The 25,000-nt window shown below is 39.7% G+C and overlaps 1 protein-coding gene across 1 annotated transcript in view; it reads right to left on the reverse strand.

The window, feature by feature from the left end:
- reep3a (receptor accessory protein 3a) overlaps window positions 1-24,098 on the reverse strand; it is a 30,015-nt gene extending 5,917 nt beyond the window's left edge. The window contains exons 1-5 of the mRNA XM_076286150.1: window positions 23,657-24,098; window positions 21,268-21,340; window positions 19,908-19,984; window positions 19,482-19,602; window positions 17,597-17,710 (exon numbers count right to left, since the gene is read on the reverse strand). Of these exons, the coding sequence (XP_076142265.1) occupies window positions 17,597-17,710; window positions 19,482-19,602; window positions 19,908-19,984; window positions 21,268-21,340; window positions 23,657-23,688 (417 nt within the window). The 5' untranslated portion in view covers window positions 23,689-24,098. The remainder of the gene's footprint in view (window positions 1-17,596; window positions 17,711-19,481; window positions 19,603-19,907; window positions 19,985-21,267; window positions 21,341-23,656) is intronic.
- Window positions 24,099-25,000: the final 902 nt, after the last annotated feature.

The following is a 25,000-nucleotide window of genomic DNA, read 5'->3' on the forward strand; positions in this document are numbered from 1 at the left end:
AAAAGCAAACGCCTTGCTGTGTACAATGTATGTTGTGGTATGTGACTGCAGCATGCACTATTTAGGCCATTTACATACTCATGAGAGAAATAGAGGAGGTGACAAAGACAGGCCACATCAATAAAATTAGCTCTTTTTTTCCAGACAAGTGTCATTTCTGCTGAAAAGTCAAAGTACTGTGATTAAAATAAGTCAAAATCTAAACACTTCACACCTGCCAGCCACTGTAATAGACAGAGGCTTAAAAAAATTGCACCCAGCTCATCACATATTATTTCAACACGGCAGCACATGTTGCATCACATAATCAGCAACGTATCTAGCAACAGATGCAACCTTATTCTGAATGCAGATTCTGCAACAAAATACCATTAGAGCAGCCAGTAATGACACACACTCACCCTCACACACACACACATACGCGCTCAGTTTGAATTACTATGCAACATACAAGTCAATTAGCAGGTGTGATTGCAGTAGCATCGGGGGTCAATATGATACATTATTGGATTATTTGCATCGGGGGTCAATATGATACATTATTGGATTATTTGTGGGCTGCCTTTATAAAACTAAATAAAAAACACAAAGAAATTAGCTTTATCAGTGCTTGATAGTCTGAACATGCAATTTAAGTCCACACCCTGTAGCCCTATGGGTACACTGCTTGCGTTGTGTAAGTTGCCACTTACAACATTTCTACTAGATCCCACAAGATCAAAGGCAATACTAATGCCAAGATACAATAGAAAATGACAAGACTCATAAGAAGCAGATGGCGGTTTTTTCAACTATTCTCAGTGCTAATGCAGTGGCACTGTATTTGTGTTGGGTGGTGGTCCTGATTCCCCTTCCTTGTGGCAGCCCTGTAAGTAACCTGTGCTCCTCTGATGGTATCTAGGTCTTGTTTGTGTGCAGGGCGATTGCGTGTGCTGAGGGCCAGTGTCTGCCCACAACAGTGTTGTTTTGATGTAATATTCATTGACTGCTTTAGACACATGTCTACCATCCTGGCAACTACTGGTGCAGGAAACACACAGCTCCATTGTACCAAGCTCTACACAGCCAAACCAAAAATATTACATAGATAGAAAAAAATAGATAGATAGAATTTTTTATATATATTACACTGCCTACCCAATATTTTGCTGGACCGCCTTTAGTTTTGATTATGTTGCACATGTGCCTTGCAGCGTCACAACATTTATTTTTTTGCAGATTTCTTGTGTTGATAATGGGATAGTCAATCCACTCTGAACAGTCTTCTCCTAAACATCTTTCAATGGGTTTAAGACCAGGACTCTGTGGTGGCCAATTCATATATAAAAATGAATCCTCTTATGAATTCATATATGAAAACCTGAACCACTCTTTCATCACTCAGCTGATGATTGTTACTTTTTTCGTATGTTGGTCTCAAGGGGCCTTGTCAACACATCTCATATCCACTCATTTGAGGTATACTGAAGCGCCACCAAGTTAAAAATGAAAAAGCAAAAACGAGGCATTGTAATCGCAGGTATCTTTGGCTGACTTGTTCAAAACTGTGCGAAATTTGATGAGTATGATCATTCTGACACCCTCTGAATGCCTGCCCAGATTCGTGGAATTCCGTTCATGGGGGGCCATACAATAAATGAATATATGTGTACATTTAGTGGCTGTACACCAATTGGCCTGTGGATGGCCGGACACAGTTTTCTGTGAATATCTCGAGAACCGTAGGGCTTAGGATGACCAAATTATTTTTGTATGTTGGTCTCCAGGGGCAATGTGAACACAACACATCCCATATCCACTCATTTGAGGTATAGCGCCACCTAGTTAAAAATGAAAAGGCAACAATGAGGCGTTGTAATCACAGGTATCTTTGGCTGACGGGTTCAAAACTGCACCACATTTGAAGTGTAGGATCATTATGACACCCTCTGAATGCATGCCGACTTTCATGAAATTCTGTTCATGGGGGGCCATATCAGCTACACACACACACACACAAATAAAGACACACACACACACACACACAGTACACATGCATGCACATGCACACTCTCACAAGCACGCACTCACACACAGTCACACACACACAGGCACGCACGCACACACACATAAACACACACCCACTCACACACATTAACACACTTACATGCACGCACACACACACACACATACACATATAAACACACCCACCCACACGCACACACACACGCAGGTAAGCAGGCACACACACACACACACATACACATAGATAAACATGCTAAATATCATCTCTCTACTGCGATGGCTCCTAGCTCCAAAAAAAAATCAGATTCAGAGAAAGATAATTCTATGAGGAAACAGTAGGCAATTAACACAATGCCGCACTGTTTTCAGAAGCTTTGGCCCAGAGTGCCAGCAATCTAAATCATTGTAGAGCCACAGCGTATTCTATGTTGTAGCTATTGACACATACAATACTATGGCTCGTTTGAAAGATGAGACTTTAAGCTCTCAGTGGGTACAAACTGTTTATTTCTACATGCCTCTGTTCCTGAGAAATCCCAAGCTAAACAGTGGCTAGTTTTCATTAAAATAGTTTTTTTTTTCTAGAAATGGAGATGTAGGGTCTTTTATGAAATATGCGCTGTTTGACCTGAGAAGTGTTGCCTGTAAAGTTTCCGGGAAGTGACCTAGCGAGACCTGGCGAGACTGCCACCTAGTGATAAACCCACGAAAATAAATGGCCTGGTTTTGGTCATGCGTCACTGATTCGACCCAAAGAGGCAACCATCAAAAGCCGAGTTATGATAAAATATCATCTATTTCAGTTCTCAAAATCGTACATAAGGTGTGTTAGGATGTCTTTTTTTCCGCAATATTGCGTTTTTGGCACTCAAAGTGTTAACATCCATCTAATGCTAGCTCTGCATGCATCATATTCATGGCACCAGCGCATGAATCCATATACTGTATGCTTCACCTCAGGGCTTAGAGCCGTTACAGCAGACTATGGCCCAGCACGCTTCCCATCAGAGATTGGTTCAACTGTAAAGGCCTACACACTCGGCCGGCGACACGACAGCGATTTATGGTAGGTGACCGGCAAAATTGAACAGAATCTATTGAAGTGAATCGGGAAACACACAGCAAGTGGAACGACGGGGCAACCGTCGCATCGCTCTAATCGACCCTTTTCTATTTTCAGGGCGATTTTGATACGTCATAATAGAACAGCTTTCATAACATAACAGCTGTCTGGTCAGTGTATCTCCACTGAATCGATGGGTGATCGCGTGCCAGTAGTGTGAACTGCGTGACAGCCTTAACACCGAATACCTTGTCTAGCTCCCTTGTGCTTCCAACCCCAACACTACACTGTAGACAATGACAGCCAACTGCTCCCTTAGTTTGAGACACAGAACATGGAGAGTTTAGTCTTAAATATGGATCTACATACAAGTAGATGTAAACACACCTACTCTCTACTGATCCATGATCACTGGGGGTTGAGGACTGGACTGGATACCTTTAATGGTACAGACTAAATTACCTCTGTACTACTGAATACTGATTCACATTAAATTAATCGATGCCAACTTTGCCTACTGTAGGAGAATGCATCCTGTGAGACCGCTGCTAAACCACTACAGATCAGATATTCCTGGCCACCACGTCACTTGACGCACAATGTCTGAAAGGGGCATACAAAACAGATTTATAGAGATTTACAGACTAAAGTTAAATGATTCCACAAACCTGCTATGCTATCTAACATTTTACTCAGTAGTTTGGTAAATATGTGTTACATGATAATATCTTGGCAGCACAGAGTAGGCTGCTACCCTGTTAAAAACCAGTTAGCTTGCTTGGTCAGGAACAACAACAGTATATTGTGGCAAAATGGTGCATTAAATTATGAATAAATGTGTTCTGTTTTTTAATATGTATACATACATATATATATATATATATATATATATTTAGGCTATAGTTTAGGTGACAGGTCCTGACATAAAAAAATCTTGACAGATCGTTGTGTTTGTGCAGAGAAAAGCCTCAGCAGACTATAGTTCTTCTTTCATGTGACAATCATAATTGTAGCCTGTTTTACTCTTAACTGTTTTATTCAGCTCTCTGTCTGAGCTTCAGCTGTTTAAAGGACAGAAAGAAGCACATCATATCAATAAATGGCAGTTTGCTTCAGCAGCGGTGCTTTAGTTTGACAGGTGATATTACAGACTTTTTTAACCTGAATTAATTGTAACCCTGATTAATTGAGTAACACCTTGTAAAAAACACAGCATTCTGTTAAGCAGCACATTTGTATATGTGCAGCAAGTAGGCCTATTGCAAATTCCAATTTCACCAATTTTTTTAGTCACCAACCACCCACTACTGTTACAGATTCAGAAAGAGTTACTGATATCAGTTCAAATGTGAAGAGTACCCAACACTAGTGATAACACTAGTGATCACTGTCTGTTTGACAATCTCTTATGTATAGACAGCTAGATCAAAAACGGTGAACTTGAATGACTTTTTGACTGACTGTAGCAACTGACAGGACACGTCACTAAACCTATAAGAGAAGACAGCTTATTTGAGGGAGACACTTTCTTTTCTTTTGAACAGTTAAGAGCAAAATTTCTTTGCCTCTACAACTGTAACTGGATGTGGTCAAAGCTATTGCTCAAGGGTACTTCAGCCGTGGCCTACTGGTTAGCACTTCGGACCTGTAACCGGAGGGTTGCCGGTTCGAACCCCGACCAGTAGGCACGGCTGAAGTGCCCTTGCAAGGCACCTAACCCCTCACTGCTCCCCGAGCGCCGCTGTTGATGCAGGCAGCTCACTGCGCCGGGATTAGTGTGTGCTTCACCTCACTGTGTGCTGAGTGTGTTTCACTAATTCATGGATTGGGATAAATGCAGAGACCAAATTTCCCTCATGGGATCAAAAGAGTATATATACTTATACTTATACTTACAAAATATGGACAGTTAAGAAGCTGTATTCTGTCACATCTCAGACCATCACCACTTGCACCAGCTACTGAATTACAAACCAGATTGGAACAAGAAAAGTTTTTTTAATGAAAGCATCAGGCTTTTACAGTATTTTAAGGGAATTAGCCTCCTAGTTTTGGGGGCTTAAAAAGATGCTGGAAGAGGGATATGGGAGAGAGTATACCAGATGAAGCGTGGGAACAAGTAATCAAGTCAAGGTACAAAGTTTCAAGAGAAATGCAGACACGGTTAATATGTTATAAAATTATCAATAGGATTTATTGGACCCCGTCAAAAATGGCAAAAATGGCATCAGACGTGTGTTGGAGGTGCAACACTGAGTGCGGCACTCTTTTACATATGTTATACTCTTGCCCCATAATAGACCCCCTATGGTCTGAGATAATGTCTTTTATCAACAAGTTGCTGACCACTGCTCTGGAACGCCAACCATTACTCTGTCTCTTGGGTGTGGTACCACAGGGGAGCGGTTTAAATGCCCATCAATCCTCATGGTGCCGAACAGCTGTAATAGTTGGATGCAGGATAATATTACGCCATTGGAAAACACAAGTAGCTATATCAATGGTGGAATGGTTTAATGAGATGTCCAAGATTGCCTCTTATGAGAGGGTGTGCTATATAGGGCCCTATCATGACATTCTAAAGTGCATCGTCACTCGTCAAAAGTCTATTCAAATTTAGTAGGATGTCCAGTTCACATTGGGAGGGGTTTCGTTCTCAAAAGTGGAGCGCATGGCGTAACAAGGTGGTCTTTTAATCAGTCATATGGGTGTGTTTGGGGCGTAACATCATTTTAAACCAATGAGAATGACATCTGTCATTCCCTTTAACGGCGCAACGCGCGATATGTCAAATAAATGCATCGGTATTTTAGCATTCAACGGCGCATTTGAAGGAGGCTGCTTGCGAGACCGTATGGAATAGTCATTCTTAAACCATGCTTTACTAAAACCTAGCATAGCCTTCACGCATTTGCACTCGTGTATTATTTGAACTCATTGGCAAAGTGAAACTAACTTCACCAAGGAGTCAGTCAACGACAAGACAGTTATATGCAGTTACTTTCACTATTGACTGACAATGGGTTACCATCGAAAACATAGGCTGGAAAAAGCAACACTTACCCTAATGTTGCTCAAATGACTGAATAAAACAACATTTATCCTGCAGGAGTTGCTTATATCTCGTGACAGTGCGTCTTCAGCTGTGCTCTAGAGCCCGACCGATTTATCGGCGGGCCGATATTATCAGCCGATATTAGGCATTTTCCAAACTATCGGTATCGGCATTTATAATGGCCGATAAATGAATATTTTAAAAATAAAATAAAAACGGACGAAACACCCTTCAACCATCTCATGAGTGTTGGCGTTGTATAGTTTGTCCACCAGAGGGCACTCTACACCGTCCCTGCTGGCAACACTCGTGTATAACGCGCCAGCGGCGCCACACATCCTGCAACCTGCTGATCCAGCCAGAGTCGGGCAGAGAGAACCAGTTATCCGCGAGTGAGATAATCAGTGAAGTGTGTTCATGGTGATTTGGTCACGAGACATACATTGCTTGAATAACAATTAAAAGAACATCCCCATCAATTCTCTTAACTCAAATAAGCATGAAAAAATTCGTGAAAACAATGTCCAGTTTTGCTGCTGGTAAATAAGCCAAGAGTGAAGCGGAATTAGCTAGTAATTAGGTTACGTTGTTACAGTGTAGTTGACTGTCTGTCCTTCTAACTTTTGACAATTTGACTGAAGATGTATTTCTTTAATAGCGTGACAGTTATAGCAGTGAGACGTATCATCTCTCCCCGGCCTGTTATTTTGAAAGCGTATGTTTTACAATTTGCAGTATGACGTTATCCATTGCTAAATTATGGCTCATCATAGACTAGCTAACCACAAAGCTAGCCAATGCCATTAATATCAGTGGAAGACCGCTAACGTTAACATTAATGAGCTTGGAAACCACAACGAACTTATTCTGCCTAAATAAAGTAATGATTACTGTATTTATAACTAGTATATCTGTAGTTACAGTCCCTGCATTGTAAAATGTAAGTTAGACGTGCGAAGAGTGAACATTTAGACATAGAGAAAAAGTATCAAACGTAGCTTGTGCAAAACGTAGCTTGTGTATAAAAGTTAGCTTTTCTTTTACAAGTGAAATCCAATGACGCCAAGTGTGCGTTTCAGACTGTCATTCAGCCGCAGCATTAACAAGTTACATAATGGATTTAGATCACTAAATAGTAGGTTTTAGAAGGCAGGCAGCAACTGATGATTGAAAATGGTTTGATGTAGCTTGATGGAAATGATTTTAAAAGTGCAGGTAAAGGGATAAGCAAGCTGACATTGTAATTATAAGGTAGCTTAAGGCAATAGGGACTAATTATTACACACGCACACTCAAACATTTAGGAGTGACCTTTATGTTGTTTAATGATAATACAAATGATAGTAATAATGTCATCATTCTTTTTTGTAATTAATAAGTCTTAGTTCAAAGTTATATTTATGAAGCTTACCAAGTCTTTTAATACTGGTAACTTTGATTTGGTTGTTCTTGTTATTGTGTTTTTGACTAAGTTTCATATCTTAAGTTTCTATTTTTATACATTTTATTTATCAGAACTTTAATATATTTCGATGTTCCACTGTGACAATATTATTTAAAAATAAACAAGTTTGTTTTTAAAATGCAATATCATATTATTTTAGTCAATACTCATAAATAACTACAAATAACTAATGTTAGAGAAATCTGTTAATGTTTTGTTGCGCGTTTCTGAAAAAAAAAAAATATATCGGCCGATATATCGGAATATCGGATTTTTAAATCAACAAATATTTGTATCGGTATCGGCCTTCAAAATCCTTTATCGGTCGGGCTCTACTGTGCTCCATACATGTCTCTCGCCTCTCCCCTAATCACTTTTAACCGTCATTACCAATTTGCAAATGATGGTGAATAACTACTCATCATGAGATGTACAGTATTTCGTAATATCTTTATTCTAATTATGTTTCCCATTGTAATCGTGCAATTTAAAGCTTTGCATGGACGTGCGCTGGTGTGCGTTCATGAATGATAGAAGGATGGTGCGTGCACCTGCCAATATGACTGTTGACATGCGCTCTTAAAATAGCATATGAACAACTCGCCATTGACTTCTGACCAGTTTTAGGTGGTGTATGATAGCGATTTTTAGACAATGCGCGAGTCCCCTCCCTAGGTTGTTAATTGCCACACCCCTGGGCGCAATGCTTAAAAAATAAACGTGCAAAATACCGAATTCAACTTTCCGCGGGTGAATAACGAGTATTACGCCATGCGCTGGTGACCCAAAATACAGCCCCTTATGATAGATAAAGAGGACGTCTATATGAAAATTTGGGGGCCTTATTTAGATATAATACAGTAAGCTGGTGGTTTGTTTTTCTGTTTCTTTTTATCTCTTTTTTCCACTTTTCCCCTTTTGTTTATGAGGATGGTCTAACATTCAGTGATGTACAAATGAGTATAGTTACACACACTTTTTTATATACTGTATAGCGTATAGCTTTGTTAGTCAGTATCTGCCTGTAGTATACTGTATAGCGTATAGCTTTGTTAGTCAGTATCTGCCTGTAGTATACTGTATAGCGTATAGCTTTGTTAGTCAGTATCTGCCTGTAGTATACTGTATAGTGTATAGCGTTGTTAGTCAGTATCTGCCTGTAGTATACTGTATAGCGTATAGCGTTGTTAGTCAGTATCTGCCTGTAGTATACTGTATAGCGTATAGCGTTGTTAGTCAGTATCTGCCTGTAGTATACTGTATAGCGTATAGCTTTGTTAGTCAGTATCTGCCTGTAGTATACTGTATAGCGTATAGCTTTGTTAGTCAGTATCTGCCTGTAGTATACTGTATAGTGTATAGCGTTGTTAGTCAGTATCTGCCTGTAGTATACTGTATAGCGTATAGCGTTGTTAGTCAGTATCTGCCTGTAGTATACTGTATAGTGTATAGCGTGGTTAGTCAGTATCTGCCTGTAGTATACTGTATAGCGTATAGCTTTGTTAGTCAGTATCTGCCTGTAGTATACTGTATAGCGTATAGCGTTGTTAGTCAGTATCTGCCTGTAGTATACTGTATAGCGTATATCGTTGTTAGTCAGTATCTGCCTGTAGTATACTGTATAGCGTTGTTAGTCAGTATCTGCCTGTAGTATACTGTATAGCGTATAGCTTTGTTAGTCAGTATCTGCCTGTAGTATACTGTATAGTATATAGCGTTGTTAGTCAGTATCTGCCTGTAGTATACTGTATAGCGTATAGCGTTGTTAGTCAGTATCTGCCTGTAGTATACTGTATAGTATATAGCGTTGTTAGTCAGTATCTGCCTGTAGTATACTGTATAGCGTATAGCGTTGTTAGTCAGTATCTGCCTGTAGTATACTGTATAGCGTATAGCGTTGTTAGTCAGTATCTGCCTGTAGTATACTGTATAGCGTATAGCGTTGTTAGTCAGTATCTGCCTGTAGTATACTGTATAGCGTATAGCGTTGTTAGTCAGTATCTGCCTGTAGTATACTGTATAGTATATAGCGTTGCCTGTAGTATACTGTATAGCGTATAGCGTTGTTAGTCAGTATCTGCCTGTAGTATACTGTATAGCGTATAGCGTTGTTAGTCAGTATCTGCCTGTAGTATACTGTATAGCGTATAGCGTTGTTAGTCAGTATCTGCCTGTAGTATACTGTATAGTATATAGCGTTGCCTGTAGTATACTGTATAGCGTATAGCTTTGTTAGTCAGTATCTGCCTGTAGTATACTGTATAGTGTATAGCGTTGTTAGTCAGTATCTGCCTGTAGTATACTGTATAGCGTATAGCTTTGTTAGTCAGTATCTGCCTGTAGTATACTGTATAGTATATAGCGTTGTTAGTCAGTATCTGCCTGTAGTATACTGTATAGCGTATAGCGTTGTTAGTCAGTATCTGCCTGTAGTATACTGTATAGTATATAGCGTTGTTAGTCAGTATCTGCCTGTAGTATACTGTATAGCGTATAGCGTTGTTAGTCAGTATCTGCCTGTAGTATACTGTATAGTATATAGCGTTGTTAGTCAGTATCTGCCTGTAGTATACTGTATAGTATATAGCGTTGTTAGTCAGTATCTGCCTGTAGTATACTGTATAGTGTATAGCGTTGTTAGTCAGTATCTGCCTGTAGTATACTGTATAGTATATAGCGTTGTTAGTCAGTATCTGCCTGTAGTCCTCCCTGTTCACTTGTGGATATTCAGTGTTTGTCTTTGTCTCATGTATTTGTGAAAAACCAATAAAAAGTGAATTACAAAAAAAAGAGAAGAGACAGCAAGTGGGGTGGGGAGAGAGAGAGGGAGAGAGAGAGGTGGCTAAGGAGACTGAACTCCACTACAAAGGAAAAAAAAAAGATTGAGGAGAGGGTGCGTGTACTGGGAGTGATGATTACAGAGCACAAGAGGGAGAAATCAATAAAAGTAGAAGGGGAAAAAGCAGGTGAGAGAGCGATGGGGAAGAGAGAAAGAGAGAGGGAGAGAGAGAGAAAGAGGGGGAGAGAGGGAGAGAGAGTGCTGGAGTAATCTAAAGTACAAGATCACCAGTGGGCTGGAGTCAGCAACAGCACTACAGGTGTGCTTTGCAACAACATGGTGCACATGAGAGCAGCTGTGCCTGGCTCCAACTAACGAGTACTTCTGAAGAGCCTGCTTTCTGAGAGCTGCAGCTCATGCTGCAGGCTAACTACGCTAATTGAGGGCAACGTGGTATTCTGAACAGTCCAAGGCCCAATAAGATAGCTCACTGGCGAGAGAACAGACTGGCTCCACTTAAAGCAGGCTGCTCTGCTTCAGCGGCAGCACTGACACTGGGATGCAGCAGAGGTACATCTTCAGAGACAGCCCAGCCTTCAGGCCACTGGGTCAGACTCTGTTGATAATTAGCAGTGCAGAGAAATAGAGGTACAGTGCAGACTACGAGCAGCCGTGGCCTACTGGTTAGGGCTTCGGCCTTGTAACCGAGGGTTGCCGATCCCCGACCAGTAGTAACGGCTGAAGTGCCCTTGAGCAAGGCACCTAACCCCTCACTGCTCCCCGAGCACCGCTGTAGCAAGGCAGCTCACTGCTCTGGGTTAGTGTGTGCTTCACCTCACTCACTCAGAATACGATTATCATGACAGAATATATCACGATAACGATATTATCGCGATATCAATAGCAATTATTATAAAAGAAAACAATCACTTAAGTAGGCCTAGACTATATATTAATTTTATTCTACATTTTTTCTCTCTTCAAAAACATACCATTCAGGCCTACAACTCCCATTTTCCCTCATAAAACAAAATGACCAAACCAGGTCAACAACATTAAATTGCTATTATCGACTGATAAGACAAATTTTAACATGAAATTGAACTAGCCCTATATCACTGTATTTATGAATACCTGTAGTTTCATTGTTTCTAGGCATAATTCTAATTGCAGGTAGGCTATCTGAAATTGCATTTCCAGGAGACTTGCCATAACTTATGATGTTAGCTACTGCATGTTAAAATGGCATGTCATGGTTGCACACACTGCCATGTTACCTCCTGTCAGAGCAGCTTATTTGGCGATAACATGTGCGGTGATGCTTCTTTCCTCTTTGACAGCTCAGAAATATCATTATGCAGAGGTATGTTTTTAAGCCTACTTATTTTTCTACAAGCACACTTTTAGCATGATCTTCAAATTCATTGTTATGCTATAGGCTATGTGCATCATGTGAATGAAAGATGGAAAACGTGTCAGCAGTTCGGAACGCAGGGCGAGACAAAAGAAAAGTTCACATTAAGCCTACAACTTTGCATAACATTTCCAATATGCCGGTCAGCATGTTAGCCAGCTTTTTGTGTAAACTGGGCTGTTTATATTGTTTCACAGCCTTTTGCTTGTGGGTAGGCTAGTTAGTTCGCTAGAATTAATTAGACTAACAGTCTCCTGATATCACTTTTTGTTGCGCAGCCAAAATAATTCCGACACGCTTTTCTAGCTGCAGGGCAGAGCAGCAGAGACTGATAAAGGCTATTCTATCCACTGCATTCTCCATCATGTCCGGTGTTACATGGCAACTGGCACCCGTGTTAACTGGCTGCGTTGGTGTCGTTTCACGAGTGATGACGTTTCTTTGACAGATGTGGCCACTTGCAGATTTGTCACTTTCTGATGGAAACTGGAGACGAACAAATACAAATATGCATTACATATTTAAAATGTCAAAATTGTCTGTAGTACGCTACATGCACTGGACCATGAATATGCCACCAAAAAAATAAATACAAATAGCCTAATAATAACTCTACGTGGGTATCGAACCTGCTTCCTAAATGAAGCCACATACATAATAACCATTCATCTACGTACTTGCGCCACGAACCAGCTGATTAGTCACAGTGAAATTTACTTGACTTAGTCTATACAATTTGAAGAAGTCAGCTGATGATTGTAGCAAGTTAACACGGCTGATGCTGTTGTCTTGCTACAGCAGTTGCCCAAGCCAGTAGGTCTTCAAAGTATCATGGTTAAGTTTTCAAACATTTCACTGACTGCTGGTCAGGCTCTCTGTGGCCACCTAGTATCTGTAGCCTAAATTGAGGAAACGTTAAATAAAAATAAATAAATAATGATAAAAAAAAACGTGTAATGGGGAGGATTGAACCCATGTCGACTGCGTGAAAAAGCAATATATAGGCATTACCCTGTTGCACCACAAGAGAAGCACGGACGTGTGAATTGGGAAAAAAAATATCAATAAAATATCAAACCCATGTTTACATGTCAGCAACATTAACATTAATAGCCTATAAGCCTAAGAGTTTTGACTCTCCCTGTGCGCAAATTTTGTGTAAAATATGGACACGTTATAGACTTCTCCTGCCCATTGCAGTGTGGGTTTCAATGCCTGTGTTTCATGAACTGAATTCTTAAAAGAATAGGCTGGACAAAAGGATACACAATTAGGCAACACATTTTTATTTGATTTATTTGCTGATTTATTTGCTTTACAGATACTTCAGGTAGGGGCGGCCACAGCCTAACCTCAGTGAAACGTTTGTAAAACTTAACCATGATACTTTGAAGGCCTACTAAATGGCTTGGGCAACAGTAGCATGATAACATGGTAGCCAGATAACATGAACAGCTATGTTAACTTGTTACAATAACGTTAGCTGACTTCTTTTAATCATACAACTGAAGTCATTTTCAGTGAGTGCCGTCAGCTGGCTCGTGGCGCAAGTTGATAGACGTCTGATTACCAAGCAAACAGGTCAATTTATTCGTGGTTCAATACCCACGTGAAGTTAATTTATGCTATATAGGTGTTTGTTTTTTGAGTTGCATATTCATGGTCCAGTGCATGTAGTACTACATACAATTTTGACTTTTAAACATGTCATGCATATTTGTGTGCGTCTCTAGTATATCAGAAAATGACAAATCTGCAAGCAGCCACATCTGTCAAAGACTCGTCATCAATCATGAAACGTCATCAACGCAGCCAGTTAACACGGGAGCCAGTTGCCATGTAACACCATAGACAGTAAAAGAAATGGACGAACAGACTCCGTCGTTTTCAATGGGAGGGCACAGAGTCAAATAGAACGATTTTTCAGTTGGTCCCCCCAGTACTGCGCAGACTCACACTTAACTTCGTGACGTTAGCCATCGAACTGAATCTTGTAACTCATATGATAGATAGTACACAGAAATTCTTCTCACACTTCCTTCGCCTTCAAAGTCATCAAAGTTAAACATTTATTTATGTATTATTATTAATATCATCCTCACAAGTGATACCAAGTCGTGTTAATGTTGAAGCTACCACACATGATCATCTTCAAAAAAAGTCATGCTAAAACAAAACAAAAAAGTTATAGCCTTGAAGCTAATCTTCTTTCCACTTTTCCGACCTACGGTCAATCCATCGAAAACCTCTGAAATGATTATCGCTAGTGCCGTTTTTCATTAGGTTTACTTGCCTCTATGCAATACAATGCTTTACTTAACATACAATGCTATATAGGCTACATAGCTTTGTTCATGAGTTTCCGTGCTGGCTCGAGTCTTGTTTTGCCTTTTATTGTTTATGTAGATTACACAGAAGCTACAATATCGGCACAGGATATATGTTATATGAAGTTATGGTATTTCAAAAAAATCCTAAAATGAATGGGCTTCTATGGGGTTAGCAGAGAAGTGGTCCCTCCAGCTTACATTGATTCTTCTACTTCCGGGAATTCGCCTGCCCCCTTGTGTAAGACCGGCATCTTTTCAAGTTAGCTTACAAAATCAAAAGTTTGGTGTTGCTATGACATCAGGTTTGAGTGTGTGACTTTGAAGGGATCAAGTGAGGAGGAGAGAGAAATCACGAGAGTAACAGGCCCGTTCATTTAAAAATGCCATTGTTGTGCTACACGATAATACCGTAGGTGCATTATTTCCACGATATTCATATCCTCATGTTTTGTTCATCACTATTATCACAAAACCGATAGGCCTATATTGCGACACCCCTACCGAGAAACCTTATTTACATTTACAGATTTACGCATCTAATAGGTGCTCAGCGAAAGCATTTGCACACATCATTCATAGCAGTATCCTGTTTTTCTAATACATCATGTAAATTACATAACTTTTCAGATTTGTTTGTGGTCATAACTAGGCTTGGGATCACTGGAATCAATCAATTGTCAGAAACTTTCCTTAAAGATTATTGTTCCATAACAGCATTTTTAATGGTGCATTGAGCGCTGATATGCGGTTTCTAAGCTAAAACATTCTTTGTCACATACTGCAAACCATCCGCTAGCTGCCTGTGCCCCACTGTAAAAAACGCAGTCTCTGTGGACAGCCCAGGCTCCAAAAACGGCAACAAAAACAACTTGGTCCAACCTGGACCATAAAAACATAGCAAACTGTTCCAGTAAATCACCTACGAGATGCGCGTTTAGGAGAGTTTCAATTGCATGGGAGGGAGGGGGAGGGAGTAGCGAGCTAGCTCTCTGTTTTGTTTGAATGTTAACAGAAGTGATGTTACCCAACATCACTTAGAGCGCCTTTAAGAAATAAATGGCCATCGTTACAGTGAACCTTTAATTAAGCAAAAAAAGGCCCACCGTTTTTTAGGGTCATTTCAGGAAGCACCACTAGATGAAACTGTATGACCCTGCCTGTTTGTGAATGATCAGTTAGTCCTTACAAGTCGATTATCAAATTCAGCTAAAACTACTGTCACTGGACACAAAAGAGAGTTTGGTAATTGTCTTGTAAGGACTTTCTTATCACAAGATGGCGGCGACCGGAATAATAGTAAGGTAATGCACTGACAGTCCTATACCCTCTCTTTACACATACAAAGGTAAAAATGTGCAGAGGCTCTCTCCATAATAGCATAGATGTGTAATGTTTTTTTAGCATAGTTAATTGCTTATAAGAGAGATTTACTTTGATGTAGTGAAGCTGCCCCAAAGGCTATGCTATATGCTATTGCTATGCTATATGCTATTGAGTTGTAAATGCATATTCCGGTCTTAAAGCAACACCAAAGAACTTTCCCCTCTGTCGCACGCACGCTATTTGTTTATCCAGCACCGGCTTTGCAAATAACAATGTCCACGGACAAGGTAGAATATGTTGCATGAATTATGAAAGTACGATGTATTGCGACATCAAACGCAAGTCAAATGTATAGTTTCTTATGTCTCATTCCATCGAACTACAGATCCGCTACCCGATCTGGCAAACTTACATAGTGCGGTTATGACCGATAGAGGGCTGCGAAGCGAATGCAGAAGTGCCGTTCACCCTGTTACAAGTTGATGAACCACTGAAACGATTTTGGAAACATTATTTTAAGGTACAAAAAACTCTTTGGTGTTGCTTTAAGGAAGTGGTATGCTCCTCCATGCAAATTTGCGCGCGGCGAAGGCGTGAAGGACTACACCAGGCTTATTAGGCCCCGTCCACACGGAAACAATGAAAATGGTATTTTGGTGAAAACGCAATGGTTTGTATCGTTTTGGCCTTTCATCCACACAACAAAGACGATTTTAGGTGCACGAAAACACACTTTTTTGAAAATGGGTTCCAGAGTGAGAATTTTTGGGAGGCTGCACTGGCAAAACCCAACTTTTTAAAAATGCTGATGAAATCCTCACAGCCCTAATCTTACAGTTTTTCTAAGTCGCTTTGGTGCTTTTTTCAGATCAGAATGAAAATTCTCATAACTATTAGTTCAACCTCCACAACATTTAGTCATTTGTGCACATCATAGTAGCAATTTCTCCTTCCTCTGAACAAATTGCAAATGCTTTTGGACATGTATCAGTTGCTTTCATACAATTCTCTGCTGTTTTTTAACATTATCATTTGCTTATGTCATGTCAGTCAAAATGAACTATACTTACGGATGCTGAATAGTCGTGCCCAATAAAGCTAATAGTCTTCATTTCATTGCTTGAGTCATTACATACAAAATTGTTGAACTAGTTATCAAATTCTGTCACAATGCTGTAGAATTGCAAAGAGCATACAGTAAAAATGTACGTATTCAGTGTCTTGTACTCACTTACTCCCCTAATGTGTAACTTTACTGTAGTTTTCAAATGGCTGTACTGTACATTACTGTATAATGCTGTCTTGAGCATGTTCAGGTAGTGTCACCGAGTTCTGACATTTTTTGCATTGAAAAACACTGAGAGAACTGTCACTGAAAACATGACAAAGCCATTTGACTATCTTGTTCATAAACGATGGTGTCAAGACTTCTCATTTTGATGACACTGACAGTTTCATTGACATAAATACTTGCTTTTGAGGAATGGACTATCCATTTTGAGCAAGTGACGTGCTTTTGCAGGTCATCCACTAGGTTTTGCAGTTTGCACTAATTGTTTTGAGAAATGCACTAACTGTTGTGCAAATGTTAATAGCCTGGGCTTTTAGCTCAATGGTTAGAGCGTTCGTCTCCCATGCCGGTGTGTGTGTCAAGGTGGCGGGTTCGAGGCCCGTTAGCGGCGAACGAACCGACCTTGTGACACGTGCAACGCTGCAAACATGGTCTCACAACACATACATTGTTATAATATGTTACTAGTTATTTAAAAGTAATAGCTAGGCCAAAAAAAACGAATTAATTGCTCAAAGGTTGGAGATCTGTCCCAGTTAGACATCTGTGTAGGATTTAAGGCAATCCATCAGAAAAAAAACTGAGTACACCATGGAAAAAAACAAGAAACAGATTTTAAGAATTAGAATTGCCTCATTGAGAGGTATGTAGACAGATGACTGTTACACACATTTTATTGACATGAAATGAAATGCATTCAACACATTCAATGATTAAAACTAATCATGTACAAGTTGGGCAAATAAAGGCATCAGATTATTTACAGTATGCAAACACAGTCATCAAAGTACAGCCACATACATCACCGTCAATGTGAATGTATGATCCATAGGATGCATGGGACTTGTGCATGAGTGTGTATCTATGTTTGTCTGATTCTGATTGTGTCTTACCTTGACAGCTGCGGACACAGCAGCAGTGGCAGCGATGCTAAGGCCTTGCCTGCCAAAGCTCACCATGGTCTCGTAGCTGCGCTCTTTGGCCTGAACGATGTAATCATCAATCTCCTGTTTTAATGATAGAGGGGAAAGCAAACAGAATGCCGTTGGAGAAGTTCACTTCCTGTTACACACAACTCACTGTACTAAACATGGCTTAGCACAGTTACACAGTGACCTTTTAATATTCCTCTGATTGATACAGAAAAGATGTAAAAACTCCAGTTTGGTCCATACTTTGCATTATCAGTTGCAATGAAAACCTGCCAGATGTTGTTTGAATGTCTGAGTTTAAATCATACTTATTTTTACTAATTCAAGCAAGAATTGGAGGGGACAATACATTTACACCTTAAGGGCACAGTTTGGATCCTTTTATTTGACATTTGGGTCATTCCACGCCAACTCAGCCACCCACCTCTCAGATTTTGCTGAAAAAGCGGTAAAAATATGCCTTATGTTACCAAACCAGGGAATCTGAAGTTTCAATATCTCAAACGGTTTGCCCGTGGCGTCCATTTGAATTTCGGGTGCCACGGCCCTAATTGACACATTGGAATTTCACATTTCATCTTTTGGCATTTTTGGAAGCCCATAACGTCTGTTCTAATAGTGGTAGAAGGCTGGAAACTGGTGTGGTAGTTCATTGTAGCCTGTACTACTAAAACTCAATTTTCCAGCCAGGAAAATACATTGCCTGTATCTATGATGATGACTGATTCATTGGAAACATTGTTGAACGTCCAGATGAACATGGTGACGTTTTTGTGAAATTCAAGTGTGTCAACAACATCCTCACATGGCCATCGGACCAAAGACAGATCCCCTGTTGGGTGCCATTCCAACATATCATTTGTTGTGTCAGTGTGCCAGACATTTATGGACGCAGTGCTCACCAATACAAACTTGACCAAAAGGACCATGACAAAATGATGCCACTGCTTCCACAATTTCTTGGATAATAGTTAAAGACACTATTCAATTTAATTTTCAATTTTATTTGGAGATTGACAGGGGCAAGGAAAAACTCCCTTTGATTTTTAGTGTTCTTACACTATGTAACATTCTTGTTATTTAGTTCTTTAAAAGTTTGATGGTGGGTCTCTTTCATGGGGGATAAGGGGTTAATCCGTGACAGTCTCAGTATTTAATTGTTTGCCATCACTGAGCATAATACTAAGTTATTTCCACTATTTTCATGCTTTATCATTACTAAATTCTCCCAGATCTACATTCCAGACTTCTGGAAACAATGTCCAAAATGGTGCATTATGAAGAATAAAATTCACATTATGGAGCTTCATAGTCAAAAATGTTATTTCATTAAAAGAAAGAACAAATATGTATCTTTATCTGGTATGAATCCCATTAGGATCATCAAGTGCCCACATGGTGATTTGGGGGTCCAAATATGGGGTTCCAAAAGAGTCACCTCTGCCGGAGAGGGTTTTTGGACCCCCATAAAACCCCCACCAGTGGTACCATTGAGATGTTGATTCTGCCTCTGGCTACAATGAACTACCACACCAGTTTCCAGCCTTCTACGTACACTATTAGAACAGACGTTATGGGCTTCCAAAAATGCCAAAAGATGAAATGTGAAATTCCAATGTGTCAATTAGAGCCGTGGCATCCGAAATTCAAATAGACACCACGGGCAAACCGTTTCAGATATTGACCTGAAACTTCAGATTCCCTCGTTTGGTAACATAAGGCATATTTTCACTGCTTTTCAGTAAAATCTGAGAGGTACCATGTACATGATACCCCAGTATTGGCTGTTTTCACATGGAATGACCCATTTTCAAGCACAGCTATATGATGGAACTGGCGGTCTTACTCTTTCCTTGGAGGCCAGAAGAGGATGCAGGAACTTCCTGTAAATGAGGCTGGCCCCTCTGGTGTATGGAGACAGCAGCCAGATCACAAAGGCCACCTTCAGCTCGTAATACAGAGGAAACCTGCAAAACACAATGTCCATTTGCCCTTTAACACCTCTGTACATGGTATACTTTCCATAACCCACTGCTACACATTCCATGTACTATTGCAGAAATATAAAACAATTATACAAAATTTATAATCAATTCACCTATATGGACACACCAAATATGTATCGATCTTCAACGTATATAACAGATAAACACAATACAACTCTTTAGCCACTCCTAGTTAGTAAAATGGCTATCTATAACTACCATTTTAACAAAAACAATGGGACTGTCTGATGATCAAACAATCAATTGCCAATCCCATTCAATCTTACCATGATAAGGAGGTGTCTGTGATGGTTTCAACAACAGTGTAGAGGGCATAGACGATCCAGTACATCATCCAGCGTACCTGTCAGATCATAAGCAGCAGCCTGAATTACCAGATGGTCATGAGACTTTCATGAGTGTACACTAGATGTCTCGTTCAGCATGGCCTGTGGCCTCAAACAGAGCACATGAGCACTTTTCCCTCGCATTCCAATCTGAGGGGCTTTGTTCAAAGGGTATTTTGCAGATATGAGACCTTGTGAGTTTCATAGCATCTCACACCAACACTCTTCTGCAAACCAAAACTGTGGACTGTGGAATGAATATTGAATCAAACCCTAACGAACATTCTTTCCACATAGTAAATTACCCGCATACTTAATTCGATTTGAGATCTGAAATGCAGCTCTACAACTCATTTTAAGTTCCCTGGAAAAACAGACCGTTTTTATCTGAATATTAACTATTCAGTATTGCATTATTGTAATTACTTTTGTTAAATGTACTGTATGGTAAATTTCAATTATGGTGTCATCATTTAAAACCAAAAAATGAATTAAACCTAGATAATATCACAACATGAAAAAAAAGCTAAATGGCTCTTTCCTGGCACTTGCGTAATATGTTTAGTTACTGTACACTATGAGGGATCCACCCAACATTAGCCTATCACCTTCTGTTCTCAGAGACAAAAAAATGTCTTGCATGGCGACATGTATGTAACATGTGTAGATGTGTAACAGCTTCATGTCCAATGGAATGATGGTGCCAACATGTGTCCCTAGGTTCACCAAACACAAACAGAGCCGTGAAGCTCACTATGCCTGCAGCCAATGGTGTTAGTGTGTGTGTCTGTGGAACACTGAGGAATCTGACGATGTGTGTGCGCTGGCTTGGAAAGAGCGCATCAGGGAGATTGGCTTTTATTTTAGTGACAGACAGGGCCTGACGCACCTAGACTGAGGGTGAGGAGCCCGGCCAAGCGTGAAGGTGTAGCTGAGCCTCTTAGACCATGAGCAATTTCAGACTTCAAAGGAGGTTCACGGAAGTCTCTCTCTCTTTCTCTCTCTTTGTGTATGTGTGTGTGTCTGTGTGTGTGTGTTTATATATACATCAGGGGCTGCAAGAGAGCTGTACAGAGCTTCATGGAGCAAATAATGAGCAATAATCTTGCCTTCTGGGAATAGGAACATCCTAAGGAATTCCAGTGTAGGTCAAGTTTTCAAATAGAGAGCTAACCAACTTCAATGGTCCAACAAAAGAAGGCACCCCTAACAGGAGTATATCAGGATCAGGGTCATAAAAAAGCATTAGAGAAGAGGGAGAAACTTGAAGCAACTGATACCTGCCATTGAGCATACTTACATATTCTTTGACATTCTTGGTCCGGACAGCTTTGTAGGAGTAATATGCTGGATAGAGGGTTCCAAAACCAAGCCTATATGATAAACAGATATTTATTACAATTATATTACATTTTGTCCAATCTGAACAACCATTAAAGTTCCTTAAAAAGAGTAGGCTTACATTATTTAATTCTACAGAAAGCATAAACATGCGACACATGGGGCAACATAACTCTTTCAGTGAACTTAGAAGTCTGAAAGTGAATTAGGCTACATACATAGCCAATAAATTAAATCCATTACAAATAGCTTTCATGACCTCTGTCGGCAGGGCAACAGTACAGTACAGAAATGTAACAATAAAATCTTCTCCAGCTGACAATTAGAATACATCAGTTTCGGCTACACCACTTGAAACAAGACACCATTTACCATAAGTGACTTTGTCACACATACATAATCAACATGTTGTTATTACTATGGTGAAAACCGTACTGTGTGATCCTGGCTAGAATGGGGTAGGTGGTGGGAATCAGGATGAGGGGTAGCTGGCAGAACTCCTTCTGTTACATAACTTGCACTCTCCACCCTAACATCTCAAGCTACCTAACCCCACAGCAAAGAGAGCAAGCTGTCTCCAAATGAGCATGAGTTCCCATGCACAACAGAAAGTTAACCTATGATTAACACACAATCACAACACACTCATTGGCCTACAACTGAGCTCTATTTTGTGCATTTAATATATATATATATATATATATATATATATATATATATATATATATATATATATATATATATATATATATGTTGCTGGAACTATTCTGTCTTGGGAACTGACAACAGACTGCCTTCATGACATTACACAACAGACACAATGCTAGTCATTAATTCCCCATTAAGTCAGGTCAAGAAGTCAAGAACTTAAGGGCCCATCATGTGACGTTCTTCAACATGCATTGAGCAAAACAAAAAAACACCACAACCAAAACAACTATTGGAGCAGCAGCACAGGGTGCATGCAGCCAACAAAAAAAACCTCACCATTGTGTGTTGATTAACTAAGCTAAGCTCACAAACATGATAACTTCATGCAGTGTGGCAAACGTTAGTCCTAATCAAAGCAATCGTTGCCATACTTTTAAACATCAAATCATGATGTCATCATTAAAATTACCTCTTAACATAGTTACTCCTTAAATGTAATGTTAACTTCACATACATATGAACAATGGAGGACACAATCTACATTGGGGGTTATGTACACGGTATACTTTACGTTATCAACCTTTCACCTCACATGGGCACACCTAAAAGAACTAGGACAGGAAAGGAGCCATTCTACTTTCAGTCACGTAAATTCATTTCAAATGTTCACTCAAACAGTTGGAAATATTGTCGCCTAACAACAGCTATTTCCAAACCACAACTTTATCCTCTTACTGCAACACACACTTCTGCTGCCTTTAAGGTTTCACGTGAATGTGACATGTTATGACTTGTTAATGTCCCTGCTCGAATTGTTTAACGTTGCAGTGGCGACACTGTGCTAACTGGGTAGGAAATCTAACTTCCCCGTTTTCGTGTAATTTTTTAAAAGCTTTTAAAGATTGTTTTAAAGCCCCAAACTCTTGTGTTCGCACATATCGAGCTCCATTGTGTCTGTATGGTGTTTTTTTTTATTTTAGAATGCCTGTAGCCAGGAATGCACATAGTCTATGCAAAGGAGCATTCTTTATATTTTGTAGCAAGAGAGCTAGCAGCTAACATAGGGTAACGTTAGGTTAGCGTTAACTGGCCCGTGTCCGCTGCAAGTAACGTTATACTAATGCATTATGATGTGTGCGTTCAGCAAATTGACAATCAATAAGACCAGACTAACGAACGCAACAATAAAAATCACTAAAGTCAAAGACCTATTAACGTTACCGACAAATTGTAGCTTCATATTCACCAAACTTTCGCTAGCATCGAATTATTATGCATCTTTGGCTGTTAGTCTGCTAGATACAGTTTTCGCTAACACTAACTGTTGTAGCTAGCCGTTTAAACCAAAACATGGACAATTCTTTACACTTGTTTTAACCACATGTAACGTATTTAAAACAATAACAACTGTATAACCGTCATTGTCCCAGATTCACTTTAAGCTTTGTTATTGTAAGTTAATGTTAGTGGTACATAAACTTAGCTCGCTAACTCGAACTTGCACACATGCGAATTGTAACGTTAGACATTCCTTGCAGACACATTTGCTAGAACGGTAAACATTAATGTTAGCCACCAGGAAAACTTCGTATAAGTAACTGAGTTTGTTTGCCATGCTCGGTTAACAGGTGTTAACTCTGAAATGTGTTTCAATCAACGTTTGCTTATGTTAATGACATAACATTTGTTTCACTTACACAACCGCTCGTGATATTATCCATGATACCATCCTTCCAAACTTGTGAAGTTAAAACCCCGTCTCTGATCAGATGTTTGATGCTTCTTGTTTGTTGATACGGTCCACTTAGAACTACGGAAATCCAACGTGAACCTGGCTATTTATCTATCTATCTAACGTTACGCTACCTAACGTAGTCCCAAAAAGAACGACCAGATAGCTAAAGAAAATAATCACAATTGAGTCTATAAAATAACGATATGGCAGTCAATAGAACGGAAATAAAACTAATGGATGCCTATTTATCCATCGACGACAACTGTGTTATAAACATCGTCTAACATTACTTCACAATGGAACTGACAGTCGCAGATCCTAGGCTACTAGTTTGCCAGCTAGTTGGCTAGCTGATTTTCCATGTTAGACCAACATCCTCTACCACCACACTGCGAGATGGAACCAGCCCGAGCTTTCCCTGCCCAACCATGCATTGTGATGTGATTGGCTTTTTCAGCAAAATAACTCCACCCCTTGTTTCTATTGATTGGTTCTACATGTTTGCCTTAGCAATAACTAAATATAAGAAATGTCACCTATAGCCTACTCAACAATAGTGGTGTGCAATACTGTAAAATTTGGTTTCGATCCGATACCAATTAAATATAGGGCCAGTATTGCCGATACTGATACCAATACTGATATTTGTAACTAAAAGCTGTTTATATACTTTTATGTAGGGGAGAACAGTGTGTCATGATTTATGACGTGTATAACACATCAATGTGCTAAATTTGAATACATTTCGATGCACTAATGATTTTATGATTTCCACTGTTAATAATTACAAATACAAATATTTCAGCAACAAAACATTGCAAAGTGGGCATGCAATTATGTGAAAGGAATGGTGTTTGCATGACTGTAGGCTAGCCCTTGGTGAAACAGGAACAATGCATTTTGAACAAATTGAGAGATATTGGAAGTGAATAGAAATGAAAGTATCGATCCCATCACGCTGGTATCGATGCGATACCAATACCAATGTTGGTATCGATACTATCGATATTTGGATCGATATGCCCACCCCTACTCAACAAGGAAAACTAGCTTACATTTTGTTCTCAGTCAATTTGACATACCGGTATTGTTAAGAATATAGTTATTCTCCACACTCCATAACCTTTGGTTGGGTGAATGCTGACTGGCTACAGGTTCCATCTAGGCCAACACTTTAGGTAGCCTAATTATCTATTGTTGAAGTTCTTCTCTGAATGAAGTTGAAAAGTAGGCCTATGATAATTAGCCTCTGCTAACATTAATTAATATGGAAAAAATTTATGTGGCAGTCATGCAAGTTTTCCCA

The sequence above is a fragment of the Alosa pseudoharengus genome, unplaced genomic scaffold, assembly GCF_046254945.1.
Source record: "Alosa pseudoharengus isolate Yale_2024_CS ecotype anadromous, Long Island Sound unplaced genomic scaffold, YU_APseudo_1.1 YU_APseudo_1.1_scf_15, whole genome shotgun sequence".
Classification (NCBI taxonomy): domain Eukaryota; kingdom Metazoa; phylum Chordata; class Actinopteri; order Clupeiformes; family Clupeidae; genus Alosa; species Alosa pseudoharengus.